Source organism: Bemisia tabaci, chromosome 1 (assembly GCF_918797505.1).
Source record: "Bemisia tabaci chromosome 1, PGI_BMITA_v3".
NCBI lineage: Eukaryota > Metazoa > Arthropoda > Insecta > Hemiptera > Aleyrodidae > Bemisia > Bemisia tabaci.
The window spans coordinates 32,062,988-32,089,113 of NC_092793.1; the positions used below are offsets into that span (position 1 = coordinate 32,062,988).

Consider the following 26,126-nt stretch of genomic DNA (forward strand, 5'->3'; position numbering starts at 1 on the left):
TTGACGTATTTGGGGGTCCGAGCCCCCCCTTAAAATTAAATCGAAGTGATTTTTGCAATTTTTACTTAAAAGCGGACACAATTTGGTAAATTTTCCCGTTTTATTTTTTCCTTTACGATAATTTGAACCGGAGTTATGATTTTTTGAAAATAGGTCAAAGTTGACCTTTGACCTATCATAACTCGGTCAAAAATTAAGATATTGATCTGCGGTTTGCGCCAAAATTCTTAGTTTTTTATGCTCTTTCGAATGAGGTATCACAAGATAGGGGTTGCATTTGAAAAAAAAAAGTTGGGGGGCCCCCGTCCCCCCCTGAGGGGGGGACCAAAATTTTGACCCCCCCAAAAGATGGTCCCCTTTGAGATAGGAACATCCCCAAAGTTTCATTTCCCTAGCTCAATTCGTTCAAAAGTTAGAGGGGGGGTCGGGGACTTTTCGCTCACCCTGTATAATGTAAAATCATAAAAGCATGATGGGTAACGCATGACACCTGAAGCGCTAGACAAAGCTATAGACAAAGAAGACATCGGTAGTATGGAGCGCTCCTATTGGTTGAAATGGGTGGTTTTTATAGACTAAAGGGGGAAATGATGGACTAACTATACATTGTATCTTGTGGGTTGCTGTTAATTAGTCCATTACTTCCCTCCTTTGTCCATTACAACCACGCGCTTCCATCAATAGGATCGCTTAATTCTCAGTTAGCCATCTTTGTTTATAAGCTTTGTCTATCAATTTCATTAATCAGCCCGCTGGTCCCCTAAAAATCCCTTTTATTGAGTGATTTTTCTCGCCTTTATATTATTTTTCTCCATTCAGCTCGAAATAAAGAGGCCGGAATCAGTGAAAAATACATATTTTTACTGTGGTTGGTTGGTTAGTAGATACGTTTATTTGGTGCGTTTAACAATTGAGCCACTAACACCTTAGAGGAGAGATCAAAATGGTGTAGTACAGAATTAAAAATTTAAAAAGTAGAGGTCACATCATCGTTCATAAAATGCGAATGTCCTGTCATAGGGACATTTTTTGTCTGGAGAAATTACTTTGCCGATATTTTTTTTTAAATTACTATCAAAAACTTGAGCAGTTTCGGATGCAGTTTAGACGAAGATACAGATTGAGCAGCTTTTTCTCGAATTCTGGACTCGACACGGCATCGGAAAATTAGAATGAAAATTTAGACGAGAGTCGACGAGCTCGGGCTCGCACCAAGAATAATTGCAGTGGTGAGGCGTGAATTATCGAACATCGATGTTTTCTCATTTGAAACAATGTGAAGGGTCGATTATTAATGTGTTCGATGCAAAAATATTGTAATAATCGATCCTTTTACATAGGTTTAAATGGCAGATCAATCGATTCATCGCAAAGCGCGACACGCCACTGAATAATTGTTCCCACTTTCCTTCGTCCGCAGCCTGGGTCGGCTAATTTTCAACCCAATTTCTCTTCTTGCGGTTGATCGCGCATAATTGTCGATGTTACCGGTCCAGCATTTGGGTGAGGGCAAAGGGGTGGGAAGAGGGCAACCACCATCACCCCCCCCCCCCCCCCCGGTCTCTAAATTTGGCCTATCGCAAAGCGAATTTTAGTCCGAGAGTCCAACGAAACTGCATGACAAACTCGGGCTACAAGTTTTGACCACTTGAAACTGAAATGACACGGAAAATCAAGAATGGTTATCCACCACGTGGCCAATGATCATTTTCCGTGCCAGAGTGTGTAACACTATCAATTTAAGTATAGTCACAAATCGGGTCCCAAGTTAGTCACAAAATTTCATCGGGCTCTCGAATTATTTAGTCGATTTTAACCTATAAGCTTTGCAAAAACCGTCGATGAACAATGCGTAAAAATATAGACAGACATCGTCCACTTTCGGTCCACCCTTAATTCCGCAACACATGCAATAAATATACCAAAGCGCGCGAACAGTTATACATCCGAAAAACACATATTTGTATCGATTAAACCGATGAACGATGTTGTTAACCGATTGGTCTACCCGAAGTTCGCCGTCACTCGAGTACCTACATAGGAAGAGTGCGGACATGTGAAAAATGGGAGCTCTTAGAGCCCAAAAGGGTAGCCAACCTTATAAAAAAATTAAGTAACTGTCAATCTTCAGAGTCCGATATCAAACCAAGATGACCAAGAATATTAATGACGACCATTCTTCCGCTCAATGAGTCAACTTATGCAAAAAAAACCTAACAATAAGTCAAATATAAAAATTATCCTTCAATCCTATTTATAGATTGCAGGCTCGCGGTGCACATTGGTCAGATATTGTGTACACCGCGAGCGGTAGGTCTAAAAACGAGAAATGACGAATATTCAACGATTAAAGCGCGCACGGTGATGTACACGCAATGCGTGAAGTATTTATGCAGTCTTGTAGGCGCTAGTGTGCGGTCCACTTCAACTGCACTGTTTGGCGCAATGCGTGAAGTATTCCTACAGTCTTGTAGGCGCTAATATGCGGTCCACTTCGACTGCACTGTTTGCCGCAATGCGTGAAGTATTCCTACAGTCTTGTAGCCGCTGTTGTTCATGCCAAGTTCACTGTGTTTAGCGGGTCATTCCATACCAACTGGTTGAACCAAACGAAACATCGAACCACTATCGAATATGATCCATTGAGAAATCATAAAGCATATATTCGCACCTAGTCAGATGGTTCCATAGGTACGTTTAAAATCATCGCATTCGATCGCGCAGCAATCTACACGTCGTATGTCAGGGGCGTGGCGTGCTTCGCGATACATCGATTGATCCGCCTATTAAACCTACGGAAAAGGATCGATAAACAGGGTGTTCACAACGAACACCTAAACAATCGATTCTTTACTATAGCTTCAAATGGGGAAAAATATCGATAGTCGATCATTCACGCCTCGCCACTGATGTCGCTTGTAGAGGTGGATACAGATCTTAGGCAACTCTGACTTTCCTCCATTTAAACCTGTGCTGAAAAATCGCTTCTTGTCGATTCTACATCCTCCGAGAGTCGATACATTTCCACAGGTTGAAATGAAGAAAAAGCAATGTTGCCAATTTGCTGGTGGCAGCGAAGTCGGCATTGGCGGATCCAGAAAATTGGCAACATTGTCTTTCCTCCCATTAAACCTGTGGAAATATGTCGATTCTTGGAGGGTCCAGGTGCTCCAGCAAGAATCGATTATTTAGCACGGGTTTAAATGGATAAAATACGGTGTTGCCAAATTGCTGGCTCCGCCTCTGGAAGTCGGGGGCGGGGGAGGACCCAAGAGTCACAAAAAACGTCTCGCGACGACGCCTAAACGTGCCCGAGCGCGAAAAACTCGGAGCTCCAGCGCGGGGGGGGGGGGGGGGGGGCGGGGGGCAGCGCGCAGCGTCGCGCGTCGCACTATGGTCCCAATTCACTTTTCAGTGATCAAAAATCATAGCGGCTCTCCGTTTGAGTATAAATACATTTAAGATATGTTTTCCTCATGATTTTGATGCGCTGAATCCGAATTTGACCTCCGCTTTTCCCTAAAAAATCATTTGCAAAAGTTACTGTCATTTTTTCACATAAATCACAACACTGCCATAGGATTGGCTTGTTATACTTGCTTAGATTGGATGAAAACCATGCGTTCATTGCACATACATGTACAGTTCACGCAAAATTAAGGATGTTTCAATTTTTTGACACCCCCCCCCCAATTTTTTTTTTTTTTTTTTTTTTTTTTTTTTTAAGGAAAACTAAACTGAAAAAAATGAAATAGATCTAAAATTCATTTGTATTTTAAAAATGTCGAAATAATGCTTCAGAGAAGACTTTTCTTTATGTTGATTTGACGGGAAACGCAAATCGGGTACATAACAATGTTGAAGAGCGGGGGTGCAATATTGTCACGTTAAGAAAAATTCAATCAACAATGGATAAATATTCGGGGAGTAAGAAATTTTACATCAATAGGTACTTTCTAGGATTGAAAAGAGCATTTTTAAAGATAAAACTGCGGAACGGAAAACTTTTCAAAAAATCTCAAAAAGTAGGGGGAACCAAATTTTTTTCGAAACGGTCAACCTCAAAAAGATTCATAGAAGCTACATAAGTGCGTCTCTGTAGATGCAAAAGTGCTTAGCACGTGTTAAGCCTGCAACTATAGGTGTTTTTCAGGGCAAAAAATTGAGTTTTTCTGGGGCAAACACGTAGTCACGTAAAATATTCAAATTTGGTCGAAAAACCAGGCGGAAGCAATTATTTTTGGTTCGGTTGCCTTTCTAAGGATCTGCAGAAACGACTTAAAAGTGTCTCTGGAGGTGCCAAATGTCTCAGAATATTTTTCGAGGGGCTTTCCAGGGTTGTAAAACAGTATTTTGAAGGAAACACGCAGGTACGAAAAGATTCAAAATTCGTCCAAAAAGCAAGAAGAACCAACAATTTTTGGTTTAAAATCCTTCTTAAGGATTCATAGAGACTACTTAAGCACGTTTTTGGAGGTGTCGCATGCCTCAAAAAAGTTTAAGACGACTGCAGATTGATCGATGGCTAAACTTGCTAAATACCGTTATTTTAGCCACCGACTTAGAGACCTAGTAAATTCGATTTCTCGAGAAAAAGCAAACCAAAGCACGAAATATTTCTACTGTAGCTTCCCAAGGATGTGTAGAAGCTCCCTAAAGGTGTCTCATTAGGTGACCTTTGGTGACTTTTTTTTAAAATGAAAGTTCGTGGGAAAAATCGGCATTTTTTTATGAAAAATAGGTATCCAACTTCTACCTTGTGTGGGATGTGTCAGAATGCCTCGGAGAAAAATTGTAATTAGTGCGTTACAATCCTCTTAGAGTCCTCTACAAAATGGTATAAGCAAGAATTCTGAGAGACCATTTCATGATTCAGGAGAGGCTCCGAACGCTTTGTTAGAAATAGCCACTTCACGGGTCAGAAAATACGTATCCGACTATTTGCACAGTTTGTGACACTTTCAAAGTGACTAGAAATTTTTTTGAGGTATACTACGTGTAGTTTATGACCCGTAGATACTATATTTATCAATTTTGACTTGAAAAAAAAATGTCGTCCAATTTCATAAATATCGATTTTTGAGCGCTCCCGAGCGGATTGGGACCATAGTGCGTCGGTGGGTTGGAACCGCGAACCGGTTTCCCCGTATTTGGGGGTTTCAATGCCGTTTGTTCAACCGCTGCGCTGGGCCTCGGGCTCGGGGCGGGAGTAGAGACGTCATTCCGCGGATAATTCTGCGTTTATCCTAGCAGCGGACTTGCTTGGGGATGGCCAATCCATATCGATAACTTCGAGCCATCGATTAGGTACTTCGAGTCATCGATTCCTCGCCAGTGCTCGGTGCGAGTAATCAGAACAACTTTCGTCGATTTCTGAGGTTGTTTCAGGGTGTCTAGTTTTTTTTGTTTTTTTTTTTTTTTTCATTTTGGAGGATCCTGATGAAATTCTGATTTATCCTGATTTATGACTGCTAAATCCTGATTCCATAATTTTTCCAAGTCCTGATTTTTGGCGGAGAAAAATTAATGTAATGTAACTTCACAAAGATAGCTCGATACTAAAATTCGATCGGAAGGCCGACTTTTCTCAAATCCTGATTTTACGACCGTTTTTTCTTCAAATCCTGATGGGATCAGGATTAAATTCTGATTGACCTTAAATCCTGATTGACCTCAAATCCTGATAGAGTCGGAAAAATCGGGAAAAATCCTGATGCTAGACACCCTGTGTTTCGAATTCGGGATCCACTTTTCCAGCGAATGCTACAGATCAACCTTTTTTTCAAATTAAGTACTGGATTTTGAATCGGCTTAGAACTGTCGACGGTGACGACATATTTCGGAAGAATTTTCATTCTAGCGACCTCAATTACCGACATTTTGCCCCTGAGTATCATGAAATTGCGTTGGTTTTCTTGGGAAAAATAAAATAGTTTTATGGAAAAATTCACTTTTTTTTCTTCAAAAATAATTAAATGAATATTAGATAGATCAATCCATCTATCTACGATAGATCTCCGATCTATTAGATAGATTTAGAAATCAATTTTCTAGAAAAGAACAAATTATAGATTTTTCGAAAAAAAAAAATCAAATTGATTCTATGTAATCGGTACTTTTTAAAGAGAAAAGTATCAAAACGTATCAATTTCATGGAGTATCGATTTGAAACAGAAATCGACTGTTCTTGCAAGCAATTTAAAGCGTTTTTTAAAGTATGAAAGCTCTGACAAAAACTGCCCCTCGCCCTCCCCTTATCTGTACTAGAAATTAGACCTTCCCCCTCGGCAAATTTAATCGTACTGGAGAGATTTTTCAAAATTTTGCCCCCTAACCATACAAATTTTGTGCTCCCTGACAATGACTTTTCCCTTCCCATTACAGTTGGCTGAATGTTGCCCCTGGAGAAAAATTCGAGGAGAAAGAAGTGAAGGAGGAAAAAAAAGAAACAAAAAAAATTAGAGGTGCAAAATAAAGTACAGTAGAACAGGCGAGGACTTTACTAAAAGGAGGGGAAGGAGGGAAAGGCGAGGAGGAAGCTGGGAGAGAAAAAGAGGACAGACAAAAACATGAGAAAGCAGAACAGAAGGAAGAAGGGGAAAGGAGGATGGAGAGAGAGCAGTTCACTCAGATCATAGATCTGGAAATATGATTCAGCCTTCTTCAGGGTTGCCACAGAATTTAGAAAATGAGATTCCCTTGGATTCCCTTGATTTCCCAGTCACATTTTGGTGACATTTCCTGACGATTGAGGATGTTCGAGATGCTTAAAAAGACATGATTTGAAATAGTTTTCAGGGGAAAAAAAGGAAATAAAGGTGACTTGAAAATATTTTTCCCTGACTTTCTTACTTACTCATCGCAAAATTTCCCACCCGGCACGCTTAAAAAAAAAAAAAAATCTTTGCAACTACTGGAAAATTACAGATTAATCAGAAAATTAGACTTACTGGCCAAGTTCCTCCTAAAATTTCGCGACAAATGTTTGAGGACTGGTCAGAACGCCATTTCATGAGCAGCAAAAATAAATTGTTCATGTTCATTTCAGTCGGAGAAAACCAGGGTATAGCAAAATAAGCTCAGGTGATTATGATTCTTTTGGGAATGATAGTAAGAATATAAGGATTCGTGGGAAAATAAAATTGAGAGCCACCCTGCTTAAAATGTTCATATATGAGGGATTTTCGAGAAAAGGAAATTGGGAGCCTGCCTGCTAGAAATGATCATTCATGAGGTACCTCAAAATAAAATTTTACTTCGAGAGCACTGAGCTGTGGCTTCATTTTGTGGCTGAGCGTGTTCCCAAGTCGCTTTGTCTCGGTGGCCGGGTCGCGGCCGGTTGGCACCCCGGCCCGGAGCAGCTTATGACTCATAGCAAACAAGGGTTGTCAAATCACCGGGCAAATTTTCTCGCTCATCCAAGTATAATGTCAAGAATTAGCTAGAGTACCAGTATAGCAAGAGTATGGACAGATCGCTTCATGGAGGTCGTAGGGCCCAAAAAGTGCAGCCATCCTTCTAACCAACTTCTAACACACAAAATTTCACTGTCAGTCTGCAAATTCCAATTCTAACCAAGATGGCCAAAAATGTACAGAAATGGGCGTTCTTCCGCAAAAATGAGTAAATTTATGCAAAAACTGAATCAAATACGTGCTTTTTAAACGATGGTTCATAACAATTGTATTAGTAAATCGTTCTGGATAATTGAAATTCATAGGTTGGCTGCATTTCTGGGCCCTAACTTTATTCGCAGAAGCATCGGTGAGGGCCTGATGGATTTTCGGAGTTTCACATCTGTCCATACTCCCTTGGTCCTGTCAATATTTTTTTCACTATAAATAGAGTGACGAAACGGCCAGTTCATTCCATCTCGCCCAAATAGATAGCGGGCCGTAGAATATTGACGGAAATGAGCTGATCGTGACCTTATTTCCGGCATCCGTTGACGAAGATATTGAAAAAGTAACCAAGACCATGTTTTAACACCTTGTGTACGAACATACGTACTAAGGGCGTCATTTGGGGAGAGCGGAGGAAAGGGGGGGGGGGCTATTCCTCCTACATTTGAAAGCTGACTTTTCGTACAGTTAATTAGGTAAATTTTCGTAGACTTAAAGAGGATTTTCGAAATTTTTCAAGGACCCCTTTCCCAAGAAAATTTTATTTTTCTGGACAGCCTCCTCCCCAAAATAGCCTGACACATATCAAAGACAATGGAAGGGTACCGAGGAGAACGAAGTTCAGCGCCAACTTCGTCAAAAAATGAGATTTTGTGAAAAACTCGTTTCGTAGTACACTTGGAAGGAAATTTAAATTGAACATCAAGAGCTCAATTCGTCGCTAGGATATTCGAATTTTAGGTTCAAAACGAGTCATGCGCCTCTACGTGATTTCCCCGTTTTCAACTTGTCACTCTTCAAAACATGAATAAGTAAAAATCGTCGGGCCTATGTGTCTGCGTGTGAACTCGGCCGAGGGTGGTAGCAATTCAAAACTTAATGCGAAATCTCGTCTAGAATCTCGATTATCCGGGACGATTTTTTTCACCGCTGAAACGTGGCATTTCCAGACACAACACGACGGAAACCGGATTTTGGGGAGGCAAAAATTGAATATACCTGTGGACGTGTTTTTTTCAAAATTGCTTTCCCCCGATTAAATTACTTTGTTCTACAAATACGAATGAAAATGGACCAAGCTCGCACTTCTTGGTTACGAACAGAACCTAAAATGGCATATTTTCAGTCTATTTATGATGATCTCGATTATCCGATATTTTCGTTACCCGAAATTCTCGACCGGCTTATCGTCACCTTTCGGCCAAAGTATCACAAGCGTCATGCGACGTTTAGGAATTTCCGCCGCCATTTTATTCCTCTACAGAGAAATTGTTGGTTGAATCTGTTTGAAAATTTCACTGAATTTTATCGGCAGCACAAAGAAAGTTCCGTGAAATTTTCGGACAGCTTCGTTGAACAATTTCTCTATAAAAAATAAAACGGCGGCGGAAATTTTAAAACGTCGTATGGCGCTCGTGATACTTTGGCCGGAAGGTGACTACATGGTGTCGGATAATCGGAAGTCTATGTATTCTAATACTTGTTTAATGCTTGGTTTGATACAGTCCGAATTCAAAGCGACCTTTTGCATCAAAATAAAACGAAGTGCGGCACGAGGACAGGGTATCGGTTGTCTATATTCCAAAATCCTCTGAACCAAGGAGGATGTGCGGTGCGATCGTGGACTACTGCGCGGATTTAATTTGGGGTCAAGAGAAAATCCTAGCGGTTTGTGTCTGTATCGAAAGTGACTCAACATGTTAGCACAGCTGCGGAGTGCGAAACTAGAGCTATCACCTTTCTTCTTCATATTAATTTGATTTAATGTGAGAGAGAAATAAAAATAGTGTACCTCAGTCAAAAAATACACACAAAAAAAATAAAATAAAATATTAATACGGGAAAACTTGAGAAGAAGCAATATGGCGGAGGTTTTTTGGACGGCTAGAAATAAGTGTGTCGATTAAGGATTATACCACGTCTGGTCATGACGATTTAATTAGTGCGAACAACCGGGATAAGGGTAGACCGGGGGAGGGGGGGAGGAAGGGGTGCGAAAGGGACCGGGAGCACGAAAAAAGATGATTTTCGGGCGGAGGAAAAGTTGATGACAAGCCAAAAGGTCTGGGCGAGAGACATGACGGCTAGAGAGAGCAACAACCTAACTTGTTGCCAAATTCACTTGGCGAGGCAGAGGTGACCGAGGATTTCCTGACTAAATTGGATGTGTCATGGAATGGATACAGTATGGATCTTTTCACAACTGGACCGCGTCAAGCAAAAAGGAGCCAAGCCACATCAGCTATTGTCGAATTTTATTGGGGAATTTAATTATTTACGTGAAAACGGTTGTACCGTGTGCAAATTTTTCCTGCATAGTACGAAGCGAATTCCTCCGAAATTGCAAAGGAATCCGCACAAATATTCACTCGTAAAAATTAACTTGCCCAGTTTTTGGCAATAGCTGATGTGACTTGGTACCTTTCTGCTAAACGCGGTCCAACGATGATTTTTTACCCTCCGTCTTTTTTCTTTCCTCTCATTAAATACCTTCAACAAGCGCGCCTGAAGTTAGAATTCACGAGGTGCCTGCTGTAATTGCGCAGCAGTTACCATCGTGCTGTGATTGCAGAACGAAAAAATGATGGGGCTTTTCCGGTTTTCACTGTCGATCTCCGGGGGGAAATTAGAGATTCGACCCGACTATGATTTGCGACGCGCGCCCCGGCGATTTTCCGCCGGAAATGCGAGTTCTAAGAGCTGTGAAAACTCTTCGTGAGTGTCGTTCATTATGTTCTTGACCACTTCCACGATGTAAACTTAGCAACGGAAGGGCAAGAACTCTGCCGACTTGTTTCCTTCGAATGAATTCTAATGCCACACATCCTTCAGAGATACTTTGTACTTTTGAAAAGTATACTTAGGTACATCGATGGTTATTTTTGTACTTTTGAAAAGTATACTTAGGTACATCGATGGTAATTCGGGTGTCTAGTTTTTTTTTGTTTTTTTTTTTCATTTTGGGAAATCCTGATTTTTGACCCTAAATCCTCTATTCATAATTTTTCCAAATCCTGACTTTTTGCAGAGAAAAATTAAAATTTCTGCATTAGCGTATGCGAAAGCATAAAAAAATCCGATCGGACAGCCGACTTTTCTCAAATCCTGATTTTACGACCGATTTTTCCTTACATCCTGACGAAATCGAGATTAAATCCTGATAGAATCAGGAAACTCCTGATGTTAGACGCCCTGTGAAACTCCCAAATAACCACGTATCTCGCTTGCGATGCTTTAAAAGCTCCGCCCTTGTTTTATTTTATTTTCTTTTTAAAGAGAAAAAATGAACATTATTCCTTGCAATTTTCACAGAATTTTCTTCACCCACAGAAGAAAAATCACGGCAGTTTTCAAGAATTGCCGTCGAGTATAGTTTTCCATTTTAAGAAAAAGCATGACAGGAAGTCTGCAACGTCGCAACCCGAGATACGAGGTTGGGAATTTCACCATAGACATTCAAAATCTGATAAGCGCCACCAGGTGCTACTTAGATTGTCCATGGTATTTCTTCCTGCAAAAGAACGCAAATGCCCCCCTTTGAAGGACTTTTCTTTCGGGAATGTGTGTCTTAATTTTAGTCTGTTGTAAGTAATATAATTAGGAATACACTCATTTAAAATTTGAGTCCGTGGAACTAAAAATGTTAATATTTTTATGATAAGGTTTAATTTTGCTTACAAGTAACTTGCTCAAATATTTAGTGACAAAGAAAAAGAAGGAGGGAAGAGAGGGACGAGGGAGGGAAAGAGAATGTCACTTGATATATAATGCTCATATTCTAAAAATCAACTAACTTAAGTATTCCATCCCTCAAAGTTACTTCTGTCATTTCATTTGATACTGTTTCCTATGGATACATTAATATGCATGATGATAAAAAGAAGGGACTGCCTACTTCCTTTTCACAAGCTCATGTAAAATGGTGTTAACACGAAAGTGCAAATAACCGGACATAATCGAGAGAAAGGTTCTCAAACTTGGAGAGCTGATAAAAATAGCCACTCAGTGAGACTGTTTGTGGAGGGAGGAGAGTATCTTAAAGTTCAAATGCACGTTTAGAAGCTGGAGAAGAATCAAGAATGATCTTTTGGCACACAGCTAGCCACTTCTTTTAGCTATAGTTTGAGGACTTTTATGTTCTTTCTATATGGATCAATAATAAATTATTGGCAAAACTTCTAACATCGTTAGATAAGGGGCGAAGTTGCATCCTGGGACATATTTGCCTTCACAACATTTCACAAAGCTATGATTTCTTAAACTAAGATATGCTGTCTTGTAGTTTCACTGTCTTCCTGAATTTGAGTTTTAACCTGAAAACTTCATGCCCCTTATCCAATGATCAAAAAATCTATTAACTAGGGTAAATAACTCTAAGTAATGTGCCATTCTGAAAACATTGCTGATGATTATTGGGTGATGGTTGCATGGTTGCTGTTACTTCTAGCAAATATGTTCGGTGCCTAGCTGCTCGTACCACTGCTAAAGAAATGTGCTGAGCATCTAGGTGAAAAATCTTGTCATTCAAAAAAACACTTGAAAAATAATGTGACCTATATAACGGAGTAATTCAGCTGAGTAAGAAAAGGCAACTAGTCATACCTAGTGTAATTACAACAACGCCAATAATTTTTACTATGGTAATGAGGACAAAAAAAAGACTTTGGTCTAATTTCTTTCTTTTGAAGGGAAGAGTCAATAGGAATAGGGAGATCTGTGAGAAGTTGGTGAGTCCAACATCTAAAGTAGAATCTAGATTTTGAAGTGCCACACTGTTTGCACTAGGATAGGTAATGATTACAGTAGCAAAATCCGCAAAAAAGATCTGCACAAAAACCTGGAGTTACCATTGGCTTCCAATGGCAAGAACTTCGATGGTAAAATAGAAAAAGGCACATGTTCCTTGCAGCATTTTCGAACTGTGCGCTTTTCATTATTTTGGGAGACAATTACCTAGTATTTAAGCACGAAAGTATTAATTATAAAATATCCTTAAAATTTCAAAAAAATCTGAAAAGACAAGAGCAGACGTCTAGAATGAGACCTCATGAAGTAGCAATGATTTGGTCTTCCGTATAACAGTAAAATTGCACAGACAATCTGGTGCGTCCCAATCACATATGTTTCGACAGTGAAACTGCAAAAATGCGTATCTTGGTTGCAGTGTTTCAAATTCTCTGCTCCTATTTTATTTATGGGAGGAAACCAAACCAACACGATAGCTTAAACTTGTCGCAGAATATTTTTTACTAAGGGAGGAAAAATCACTGAATTTTCTTATAAAAAAAAAAAAAAAATTACGTTTAGTACTTTTCCGTGTAGAAAATAAAGTATGGCAGGAAGTCTGTAACGCCACAATCCGAGATACGCATGTGTACAGTTGCACCAATGATTTATCCGTCATTTTTTCACCACTCTTTTTTCAAATGAATCTTGCTGCAGATAACACAACACATACAAAGTATACCTTTAACATTGACATGTTGTTGGCATATGGAATCAAGCAATTAAATTTGGGAGTCCTGCGTGACTCAACAGTTACATGTATCACACCAGCTGTACTTAAATGCTAAAAATATTATACGAGTCGTTAGAAATCTTGGCCAACCATTCAGCACCTAACATTGTCAGACTACAGGCAATATAATTATTTAATACGCAACAGAACTTTCTGGGAGCTAGCATGTCCTGCGCTTTATGCGGCAGACTAATAAGTACCCTGAGTATTGGAGTGAACCTGAGAAGTGTCGGATCAGTCTGCCTGGCTTAAGTAATGGTCTCTGTCGAAGACCGAGAAGTTGGCATGAAATGAGCCTAAAAAAATGTTCAATGGTTCTAATGGTAGAACACATTAGGTAAGCGAACTGTTTGCCACAGTTAAGACAGGAAAATAAACCAGATCACTCAAAATGCAAACTGAATTATGTAAAAAGTTTGTTTACCTAGAATCCAGATTTTCTTGAATAAAATGACGTCCACACTCCAAGATTTTTTTCTTTTCCCATCCTTCTTCGGTTTTCACCCACACTTCACCAGGCGAACGCCAATCTTTAGAGATAAAGGGCATACTACACAAAAAGAAAAATGCACAAAATTGAACGTTTCACCCCGAAATCACGGACGACAATCACTTCAAGATTGCAAAACACAACTAAAAAGTGACCACCTTCATCACCTCATCTACGAAGCAAAATGTATACCACCAGTCAGCTGTGATATTTTGCGCAATGCTTCGTTTTCTTTGTTGTTGTCTTCCAATCAGCTGTGAGTATTTACATTTTGCTAATGACCTCGAGGCCTTGCTTTCAGTATGCAACTGCTATCTACCGGCCAAACTTTACAACTAATCATGAGAAGTTCTTTGATTCAACGATAGAGAGCGCTCATCCCACGGCACTATTTGACTGTGTATGGCACGGAGAGTTGGGTCAACTTGGGTTGGGTTCGAACCTAACTAGCAAGCCGTTCGCGAGTCTCCGAGGGCTTAAGTCGCACTGATGGCCAACTTGCGAAACCGCATATCTCCGTTTGCGACGTTGCAGATTTCCTATAAAGCGTGATTTTTCTTCGGAAAACTAGTCAACTCGATGTCTTGAAGACTTTTTTACTTTTTTTCTCTTTCATAACAGAAAATTTAGGGTAAACTTCAAGCTATTAAATTAGCTTGTTTCTCTTCGAAAAAATAAAATTGGAGCGAAAATTTTGAAACACCGCAATGGAGATATGAAGTCTCGCATTTTGGCCATTCACGTGATCTGATTCAAATTTAGAATCTGAGGATATTGGGAGATTTATCTCGGAGTATATAATATAGAGAAAGTAGGTAGGTACTAAAGTTAGTCTGTTCCCTCATTTTATCATTGAATAGGTAAGCTTCCCTAGAAGCCAGATGACCTTTTCAGACATTTTTCAAAAACTCTTAAATAACTGTTGAAAAATTCTTATTGGGAAACCCTGTTTTTGCTATATTTTTTAAGTAAAATTAAGGAAGAGTGTTAAAAAAAACTTGTAAAGTTTCATTTTAGCTTTTAAACATTTTTTTCAAACATTTTTGGTGTTGAAAAAGTACAGTTGATAATTTGAGAGTTTTTTTGGACAATTTTTTACTTAAATTTTACTGCTTGTAAATTACACTAAACAACTCAGCCAAAATAGAGTTTCCTAGTACGAACATTTTAACAGTTCTTTTAAAAGTTGTCTATTCAAAATTTAAGTTTTTTTTAAAAAAATGTTTAACAGTCGTTGCCACTAGAGTTTGGATGCTTGATGGGAAATCCATTTATTTGTTCATTCTCCTAGAGAACTGATTGGACAGCTTATCCCGTTTAAATGATCTGAGGAGTTTGGATCACCCAACTTGAGGGTGCCTCTACCACTCCCCATTTTTAAAATTGTCTCCACTTTTTTTTATTTTTCAAGGGAGTAAGTATTGCTACACATTTCTGCATGATATGTTCAGAGCATATTGTGCAGGCAGAAAGAAGAAAATTCTGATATAAGTAATTGAGTACATGCAAAAACGATAGACATAGAGAGATAAAAAGTCTGACAGGAGTTTTGCGAAATTGAAAATTCAGATAGGTAAGTATGTGTCTTTGATCAGTATGAAAACTACATGAACTGAAATAATTCTTTGCATCATTTCAACTTAGATATATATAAGGGATTTTTGCCAAAGAGTTACTATTTATGCTTGGATTTTCATTTTTGCATTTATGAATTTGATTTAAATTTGATTGTATGTAACTTTCAAGATAGTGCCAAGATGCCTACAACAATCAAGTTCTATAAATTATTTTTATCTGCTAGAGGGTTGCGATTTAAAAACTAGGAAAATATGTTCAAGGATCATAACTAAGGAACTGGTAAAAAAGAAAAAGAAAGAAAAAAAAAAAAAAAAAGTAATACTGCGGTCACTGGCTAAATAAGTATTCTTTTATTCAGATTTAAAGAAACACTCATGTCATTTATTCTTTTACCTAAAACCCAATGACATTTATGAATATTTTGATGAGAAGTGCCTACCATTATACACTATTTCATAAGATAAATTCATGCCATCATGAAAGGTGCCATTGAATCTAGATCAGAAGAAGTAGGATGTAGTGATCACTCATTGATTGCGTTGGATTAAAAAGAAAATGTAAAATCTCTGGAATCTTTGAGAATGTTGTATTTTAAATAGAAATTTACCTACATTAAGGAGAGCACATAGTTTGACCAAAGTCAGTACATTCAGAACTGATGCAAAAATTTCTTCAAACAGAATAGCCTAAAAACGAATTAACAAAAAAAAAATGCATTGAATAAAGAGGTACTCGTACCTTTTGAAAGTAAATCATGAGTTCAATCACGAATGGTTTTAAATTACAAGGGTCATCAGTAATTAGAATTATGATAAGTTCATTCAATCTTGAAACTGTCATTCAGACCGTTTCATTTCACACTTTGCGTCATTCAGATATATAAAATCAAACATAATGACAAAGGAAAACAAACTAGAAGTATGATAATAAACGCAATAAACAGAGTTAAATCAGTTGCTAAGGGGCCATCCTTTGATTCACCTATGAGGAGGTCTCTAAATGCATCGTAAAACTGCAAAATTGCGTATCTCGGTTTGCAGTGTTTTAAAATCTCCACTTTTATTTTATTGTTTAAAAGGAAACAGAACCAAAATCATAGCTTGAAACTTTCGAGAAGAAAGATCACCAAGGTTCTCAAAAAATGATTGTAGGTAGTAGGTTTCCATGTTGAAAATAAAGTAGGAAAGGAGGTCTTTGACACCGCAAACTGAGTTAAACATTTCAGTAGTTTCACAATTGATACCTAGGTGTCCTGATGAGGTAGTCCGTGCAACAAAAAAACAAAAAGCGCTCAATTAGAATGCGATGACAAATTATTCCTTGAGCAACCGATTGATAAGAGAGGGATCCGGGGATACTTGCATTATTCCGGCATTTAACTTCTAACCGAGAGCCACTTGATTTCTTTGCACCGACTATTACAAAGTGAAGCTTAGCTTCAAGTCCACTTCATGCATTACTAGTAAAAATAGTGATAAATTAAAAGAAACTTTAAAATTAAAAAATGGTTCGGACTCATTATCTGTAAATGCAAAACAACCAATTGCTAATCTAAGAATGCTGCTGGATGAATAGTACGTAAATTTAATTACAAAATTAAGGATCACTAGAGATTCAGTGAGCTAAGTTTCTAGATAAAATTAACATGTAGTGAAAAATCTAGCTCAAAAGAAAACATTTGGAGGAGACAAATCTTAACAATTCATAATGGATTGTGATCATGTTTGAGCCTGCACAGACCTCAAATAACATTGATCCAAAAGAATATTGATCTTGTGCGTGGATGATGATCCAATCCTCAAATAAAAATATGAGACCAGAGTTAGGGGTTAAGAATTAAGTGCCTACAGAGGAGATCGAGGCTTGGATTTCAATTCAATTTACAGTAAAACAAATCCATCCTGAATAAAATTATATCAGGTATTGTTCAGTGAGTTACACTTCCATCTCAGCAGAATGTGAAAATGTCTCTGTCCCTCTCTCTTGTAAGCAGAAAAATGCTGAAAATTTGCTTTGCAAACAGAAACATTGACAGGGCAACTTGCAAAGATGGTATTTTTTTCTCTTTTTAAGAGAAGAAATAAGGGAGGAATGTCTGTCAGTTATGGTCTGGTTCAGGGCTACAAGATAAATGCTTCTCCCTTCCCTACTAAAATTTAAATTTCTCAAGTAAGATTTAACATATCAGATTAGAATATCAGGTGGCCCAGGCCTTGAATAATTTCTGAATACATTTTCATTTTTCTATATGAATCAAAATTTCAATGGAACCATAAGATCAATGTTATTTCAATAATTTTTACTGGAAATAGAAGCTCAAACGTTGAAATAAAAACTTTGAGAAAATTCCATCTAGAGTACAGTGGTTCCATGACATACTGACGAGATAGAGATTCATTTTCTGCACTGTGAAATGAAGAAACAGTGATTAGGGGATAAAATAAAAGTATTTAAACTAAATGCTGATTCAAGAGAAAGGTGAAGTTGCAGTTCACTAAGAGTAGCAATGGACGTAAAGAACTGGAGAATTAATAATTGAGATTGTGGCTGGACCAACAACATTACAGCGGCTTAACAACGTTGGAGACAAAGGTTTTCATATCAGCCATTTCCTGTAACAAGAAGGAGAAAATTAGAGAGAGAAAAAAGTAAAGGACATGTTACATTGGCTTTACTGCTTATTCATGATTTTTCAGGGAATAGTTTCTGAAATGACATTAATATAAAACTGAAAGTGTAAACAAACTGGAAAGAAAAAAGGGTAAATTTTGCTGGCAAAATTTAAAGTAATCACTTCCTGGAGACGGTTCTTTTCTTTCCAAAATTCTCCAAACAGGCTTGGTTTTTCTCTATTTGATGCTCAAATTTCTGACCCTTTTTCCAGTAGGATTCTATATTAGTTATCTGGCTTTTTTCTTAAAGACGGATGAATGACGGAGGAAAACTTAACGAATGCCTAATTAGCAGGGTCGCCAAATGGGGAAAACAATGCCGTCAGTTGCCGGTCCTCCCCCTACATTTGTAATAAGACCTCTTTAGAGATCAGATATGGTTATTTTGCAGGCATTTGTTAAGATTTTTTGAAGTAAAGCACTCGCCAAGCAAATTTAGCCTCTGCCGAGAGGTGGTTCCACACTGTGTAGAATTTGCCAAGTTTTGCTCGGTAAATGTTGAATCGTCACCAAGTCTCGAACAGTGTATATGGTACACTCAATTTAAGGGCCTTGACCTGGGCAGCTCAGCTTGGTGTTCGCCATTACAGCTCAAAGTTATTATTTGATATGTTTCAAGGATCGTGCCGAGGATCTAGCCTAGGAAGATTCCCAGGGAACAGTGAGTAAACTCTGATATTAAGTAGGTGGACACGCACGCCAAACCCCATAAATTGAACACTTGGCACGTGCTTGGTAAATGCTTCGCAGTGTAGAGCTACCTTCATAACTTATGCTGCTCCTACCCCAAATAAGGTTTGGCTGAAACTGCAGGCAAAAATAGAGCCCCAGATTCAACTAACTGCACCCAAAATGGATTCAGCAGAGAAATAAAATGTTTAGGTATAATTTAAAACCACATACTTAAAATGAGTGGTTCAACCGTACAAATAGACAAGGCACAAATTGAAGCATTCTGAATCTATTTTCATAAAAAATTCACCTGAAATACGATTCGCCCTATGAAAATTACTAAGTAACAATTTTGAATTTTTTGCTCACAAGAAAAACCAGAATCTACATTAATTGAATCACGCACTATAACTGCTATGGCAAGCTTCATAATGGAGCGGCATCCCTTTCGTGCTCTGCACTGCTCAAAGTGTAAGCAATAAGCAACAGCTAAAACAAAGCGTCAAGATTGAGGTTGCCATATTTTCCTACCACTGAGATTGTTACAATAATGTTCAGTGTGAGATTCAATCCAAGTAGATCATGGTTATTCTTACTAGTGGGAAGTTTAAGTTTATGCATCAAAAAACGATAATATCTTGGTTAACCCTTACCTGCACACATTATGGGTTTCGAACTTTTTTTTGAAATTTCGAGTTTTCTAAGGCCTGTTGGGTCTAGATAACTCAAAATTAGTGAAAAAAAATTTTTTTGACTTTTTTTTACCCGAAAATTTTGACAAAAAAGGGTGGTCAGTATGATTGACCACTGAACAGGATAGGAATACGCAAATTTCCTATTCACCTATGTGGATATACTTTTCGTGTTTTTTTTATTTTTGTGTTAAAAATTGATCCTTGTCTCTACCTATCCGCGCAAGACATTCAATTTCTGCCCTCCAAGCCCCCAACCCTTCCCTCGCAGACCTCCCCTTACCTTCCATACTAACTTTACCAGTGAATTATAAATGTTGACTCCGTAGATTTTGTAAGTTTTTCACTTTTTCTTACATGTTTGTAAGTGATAGAGTCTCTGTTTTTGAAAATTGAGTGAAGCTAGTCTTAGAAAAATGTATAATTTATTATAAAAGAGTATAAATAAAGCAGAAATATATAAAACTGCTTGAAGTGAAGAACATATGAGCGTAACTGGAATAAGTAAGGAGGCAATCAAAGACTAGTCACAATAAAATAAATTCATTCCTTCAAAATGCAACGATAATGGTCCTTTCCCACATAAGACTAGCAATTTTAAAATAATAATTTTGGTCAATAATTAAAAGTAATGAACATAATCATAAAAATTACTGATAAAATAATAATAAAAAATAAAGCAACAAGAATCCAGTTCCAGCTCCTATAGCCACCTGCACGGTGGTCAGTTATACTAACCACCATGTTCAAGCATGAATTAAATAATCAAAACTTCTGAATTTTTCAATTGCCAAATGACATTCTCGCAGCATTATAGTCTAACTTAATATTTTACTACTAAATCAGAACCATTTGCGTCGCACAAGCAACTGACAACCGCAAAACTGGAGATAACACCGGCGGCACCAAACCTCCAACGAATCGGAGGTAAACAATAGATGATAAAACAATATTGCCAACATAACATCGCCCGGCAATATTTTTTTTCATATTCTGGACCATATACCAAGTATAACTACATGGTTGGTAAGGGTATGTCGCGCCAAAACGGCCATGAATAATTATTTAAAAAGGTGGTCAGTATAACTGACCACTGAGCAGGTAAGGGTGAGTTACTTTCAATAATTTTTGCTGCGCAAATCGTGTTTTACATGAAATTTTGATGAGAAAACATAAACTAATGTTAAAATTTGCACCTTGTCTTGTGGGATAACCTTACAATATAGGTAAAATAGTTCGATAGACTGCCCTTTTGGATATAAGATTACTACAAAGAATTTTTAAACAAATTTACCTCTTCTGAGGATGAATGCAGTAGTCCTCTGTAAGTACGGAATTCTACAGACTTGAGAAATTGTTTCATTACGGAGGATGAGAGCTGTCCCCACTTGTACGGCACAATTGGATCACAATCACCATGACAAAGGAGAAAAGGGGTGTCTTTGTTACCCTTCACAGCCTGCAAAAAAACACTGAGTTAGATAAATCTGTCAGGGAAACAAAAATTTTGTGACCGTTTGTCAGGATTTTAACACTTGAAAAGATTCAAAGAATTCTTCCTCACAGATGTTAGAAAATAACACATTGGTATGAAAATGGATCAATGAAGTGTTCAGCCCCAAAATATTTTGAGTTGCTTGAAGCGAATGGAACGTTTCTCTTAGTGGTGAAAAGACTTGAGGACTTGAACCCTGTTCATTGATGATGATGGAAAATTTCTTATGTTAATTCTTTCCTTGGCTTCTTACTGAAATCTTCATGACATTGTAGTAAAAATGTTACAAACTTTGATCAATGTTAAATTTTGTTGATCTTTTCAGGAGAGGCAAAAGATTTTGGAGTATGGCGCAAAGTTTTGGTTGGCCCTAGGGAACAATTTTCCATCAAGATGATCATTGACTGCCTTAGTTTTTTTTTTAGGTCAAGTTGTGCCTACCAACCGAAACGTCTGACTACCTCTGCTCATTTAAAATATTTTTCTTTTGGAAATTTTTTCTCGCTTAACGAGGAAAAAATTTATATTTAAAGCTCAGTTTGGACAGAAAAAATCTCCATTGAAAAGATTTCCACAACAGAGGCTCATATAATTCTATAAATACGATGAACTTAAATAGGAGGAGACGAGAACAATTAACATACCGCAGGAAAAGTCTTGTGCAACGGTAACCAACAGGAGAGACCAATGACGCATGCTAATGGTTTTGGATAAGTAAGAGCTGAATACAGTGCTAGCGCTCCACCCTGTGAAAAACCACCAATTGCTATTCTGTTGGAGGCGATTCCAAGAGCTTCTTCTTGTTCGATTAGTGAGTGAATACTATTTGTAGCTTTTTTGATGCCTTCATCATCTTCTGGACCAGAGGCATCCAGAGTTTTCAAATCGAACCAAGATGGCATCTGGAAACCGTTGTTGAGAGTGACCGGCATTGTGGCCCTGGAGGGAAAAAACAGTATTGTTATCAGATATGAATGTAAAATAAGAATTATAACCTAAGCCAAAAGAGAAGATATTTTTCCTGATTAGTAGCAATTATTGTTGGGGAGATATTTCAAGTTTGCAACATTTTGTCTTCTTCCTTCCCTTCAATTAAGCCAAAGAACTATGCACACAACACCAAGAAAGTAGACACCCGCTAAATTTTAATATGTTTTGATATTATGTTCTGGGCAGCCTCATGGGATAAATGAGCTCTTCAAATCAAACTTTCTACGTGCCAATCTTGAGAAAAGCAAGGCGCAAAAGTGGCTTTTGTGGTATTTTTACTTGCAGTACCTAGTAAAAATGTTGCGACACCTTATTGGAGACTGAAGAGATCTTTTGTTCCCTCGCCTACTGAGAAAAAAACACACAAGAAAATAATCAAATTCCACCAAACGATGAGAGTGCGCAGCGCAGCAACCACATAGCGACAGTCCGACAACTACATCAGAAAACAAAAGTAAAAGGGCCGAAGAAGTCACTTTTCAGTCCTGTTTTCCTCAAGATTACCACATGGAAAGTTTGATTTTAAAAGCACATTATGCTGAAGAGGTTGTAACGAGCATACTATCAAAATTCAGCCAGCGTCAAATTTCTTTGAAGCCTTTCCAATATCAAAGTTACTTTTTCGACATCTTCTGAGAGAAACCCTCCGAGTACCTTACCTTACTTTACATGGATGAAGAATGAGTTACTAAGTGAGAAAGATTCAAATAATGCTGAAAATAAATAAAAAGCCCAGAACACAGTTGCATCTAGGATTTAGATAGAGATGATCATTTTGGATGATTAGGTAACTGCGGAGATCATTTTTTCTAGGCTTTACAGTACATCTGGAATCTTGGTGCTTTTACCAGAACTACTGAGTTCAAATTTTACCCAATGCTACATTGTACAATTTTTATTGTTTTGGGCCTCTAAGCAATACCCAATAATTAATGTATCTTCAATTGATCTTAATGAAACTTCTCACTTAGAAGATGGAACTCAACTGAATTTGTAAAAAGCAGTCAGAGTCCACTCAATCATTCAAGGCCGCTATCATCCTGCACTTGACTTGTTTTCAGAATAAGAGAGTTTAACAAGTCTATTTAAGTAGGATACTTTGTTCATTGATGGATTTTTTGCATTGTTCAGTGTATATTGACACGAGGGGAGGTAAAAAGTACCACTCACGCTGAGAAAAATCAATACCAGGGACGATCAACACATGATAATTAGGCAAGATTCTGAATTAAATGACGAAGAATCAATAAAACTTCCTTGCTCTTCCTGCAAAGTTTTAATTCACTACTTGCTCACTTGCTGAGGTAAAAATGTGGAGTTGCAAATAGGTAAATCTCATAAAAAAAAACTGCAAAAACTTACGCAGTAGGACAGATGACCTTCATGTATGGGGCTCGTATTCTTTCCATTGCACTAGCCCATCCATGTCTGAAAAATTAAACAGGGTTGATGGTTCAAATAAAATTTTTAGAACTGGCAGTAGATCAGTAGACAGTTCATTAATTCATAAGTTTGACTACAATTTCTCAGCAACTTATGGAAAAATAGCTCCATGATTTTAAAGTTATTTTGGTACATCTATCTCCACCTCATGAGACAAACCAACACTGCAAATAGATATTCTTTATTCAGAAAATATTTGGCCAAAAATAATTTGGCAAACTTTCAGATTTAAGAGCCAACTTATCTGACCGAATGATCATTAAGACCAACAAATTCCTCTGGTGAAATCCCAACTAATCCTAAATTTTTTTAACAGTAACAGCCTATCTCAATGTCCCAAGCTCAAAGATGCTAACTAGGTGACATCTTGACCTTCGTTAGTCATTATGCTGCCTGGTAATGGTGCTTCCACCACTCAAAGGATTTTTCATGATGAGAACAGTCATCTCTCTCAAAATTTCAAAGGCGAATTAAACATGGTATTTTAAAGGTATGGATGATATAGTAATGCTGTTGTTTAAAATTTGGCAGGAAAACTTTTTGAAAAAACACCTAATTGCAAACGAAAGAGTGTGAACAAAAATGTCCATCTTGGATACAGTGAGCTTTCAATAGCGCAATCTTTCGCAGTCAATTGAGCTGTTAATTTATTTACGGTGTTGTTTTGACCCTAAATATCAAGTGTCAAGTGTATCAAGTTTAAAGTTATTTAGAAATTATGGAAGATTTGGTTTTTTCAGCACATTGTAGAAAAATCACCATGGAAAATTTTTTTTTTGACCATACTGATCAAGAGCTCATTAAAAAGCGACTGAAACAGCGAACAAACTCCTACAAATTGCATATTTATATTTTGGAGGGTCCTCTCAGAACACACCAACTCAAAGTTTTTTCGAGACAGCAATACTTAGTTATTCCAATTTTGTATTGGTTTAAGAAAACCAATTTTCTTTCACCTGGAAAATGAACTCTTACAATTCTCCGTAGATTCTCAAAAAAACTTGATTCCTAAGCCTGGAGAAATATTTTCCCTTCTCTTTCATTCAAAGGAAAAAGAAAAGGAGCTAATACATTGCCGTCTTACCCTGTGTCACCCAAGCCATGCAGGAAAATTATCTGAAAGAAAGAAAATAACAAACATCAATGATAAGTCAAATTATAAGCACTAAATAGCATTCTAAATGCATCTACACCTACCTAAGTCACTTATTTGAGCTTACTATCAGTTCAAGATCAGATGATATTCCATCTTTCTTGGATGATATGGGCTGGCTAAGTACTTGTAGAGGAATTAATTTCCTTGAAATCCTACACACTTTAATGAGTTCTACGGCAAAATAAGGATCATGGACATATCTCAAACAAAGTGATAGAGAGACAATGTGAGTTAAAATAATTTACTACATCATTAAGTGTAACTTCATTATGAATTTTTGATAACAAAGTCAAAGTGCCATACTTATTTAATGAAAGTTGAAGTAAAAAAGTTTGTTATCTTATCTCCTCCAGAGAAATTACGAAAGTGAAGCAAGTAGATAGGTACTACTAATTTGACGCAGCTCTATCAGTGATATTATGAGGCTAGTCTGATACAGTTACTTAGATGATATGGCTTGAGCAAGAATTGAGAATAGAAATTTTCATTACATTCATCTGCATGTAAAATGTGCAAATCCTACGGAGTCAACAAGAACTTTGAGGGCATCAACATTGCATGGTTTCTACTCTATTAATCTACTAGTGAACAAAAATACTTGAATTCATACCAATCTAACAAAATTAAACTGATGGGATTAATGGGATGCATAAAGTTCCAAAATGTCGACAGTTTGTTGCGATCTAGAATTTTTGTCCCATGACCAAATTTCTGATATAAGTTGATTAAGTAGAGTTTACCACTTAATCATAACCACTTAATTAAAGTTTAGAGGGAGAAATAAATGCATCACTTCCAAAACATGCCCAAACATCCAAAATTTCCACCACGCTTGACACATTCCACATATCGGCTTGGCAAATTTTATCCCCTTGCGTAAAACGATACATTTAAAAGTAAAGAGGAGCTGAAAGTAGCTCTAGATTGTATACACTATAGTGGCACAGCATACAACAAGCATCAATAATACCATACCCGAGGATCTTTCCAATAGTCTTACGTGTGTTCCTAGTAGCACTTACCTTTTGACTCACAAACTTGGTTACCCTCTGAACACCGTTTTTTAACACTCGCTACGAGGTTAACTGTCATTATTATCAGCTGCTCAGTGGTGCATTAGTTAACTTTGGGTGGGTTTATTGGGTGGTCAATGTTGGTCTGTAGAAAGGAGCAGCTCAGCATTTCTGAACGAGGGTGTGATGATCTTTCAAAGGTCAGTGATGGGCGCCGATGATTCTAAAACCTCAGACGAGAAGCCCAGCTTCATCTCAGTACTACATTTGGGTGATCATTTGAGAATATTAAGTCAGATATTTACTTAATCTATTAACTTGAGTGCAAGATTTCGAGACAAGATCAGACAAACTGACCAAAGCTAAACGACGAAATCGAGTTAGAGTAAGAAAAAAAAATTAATGAGGAGGTTACTCACAGTTGCTGTGTGTTTGGCAGTTGCTCCAATTACAACCGGTGTTGTCGACATTTTTGCACCTATTTTCTTAGAGAGAGAGGAGAAAAAAATTTCAAAAGATCTACACAACAAAACTTAGAGAAATTGACGCAATATTGTTGAAGAATTCTGAGGATAAGTAGAATTTCTAATGAATAGTTATTGACATTTTCAACAGACACGACAGCGCGAGACAGTGATACGAGATAATAGCGCTATGGAGTAAATCAAAGTAGGATGAATCGAACTACAAAAACAAAGTAAATGAAAGAAGAAACTTGCTTCAGCTGAGGTAGTGTATACTAGCGCGATCTAACGAGTGTATCAGTAACTAGTCGATAGGTGAAA

The 26,126-nt window shown here is 37.7% G+C and overlaps 2 protein-coding genes across 2 annotated transcripts in view; both read right to left on the bottom strand.

The window, feature by feature from the left end:
* Positions 1-13,854, bottom strand: part of LOC109037180 (F-box only protein 32) — a 70,285-nt gene extending 56,431 nt beyond the window's left edge. Inside the window, exon 1 of the mRNA XM_019051720.2 lies at positions 13,565-13,854. Coding sequence (XP_018907265.1) covers positions 13,565-13,689 — 125 coding nt within the window. The 5' untranslated portion in view covers positions 13,690-13,854. The remainder of the gene's footprint in view (positions 1-13,564) is intronic.
* A 1,681-nt stretch (positions 13,855-15,535) lies between these two features.
* Apt1 (Acyl-protein thioesterase 1) lies at positions 15,536-26,018 on the bottom strand. Its single transcript, XM_019051684.2, has 6 exons — positions 25,761-26,018; positions 24,257-24,288; positions 23,092-23,157; positions 21,384-21,678; positions 20,539-20,703; positions 15,536-17,820 (listed from the first exon to the last, which is right to left on the bottom strand). Exons 1-6 carry the CDS (start codon positions 25,809-25,811, stop codon positions 17,770-17,772), a joined length of 660 nt encoding a protein of 219 aa, XP_018907229.1. The 5' UTR covers positions 25,812-26,018; the 3' UTR covers positions 15,536-17,769.
* Positions 26,019-26,126: the final 108 nt, after the last annotated feature.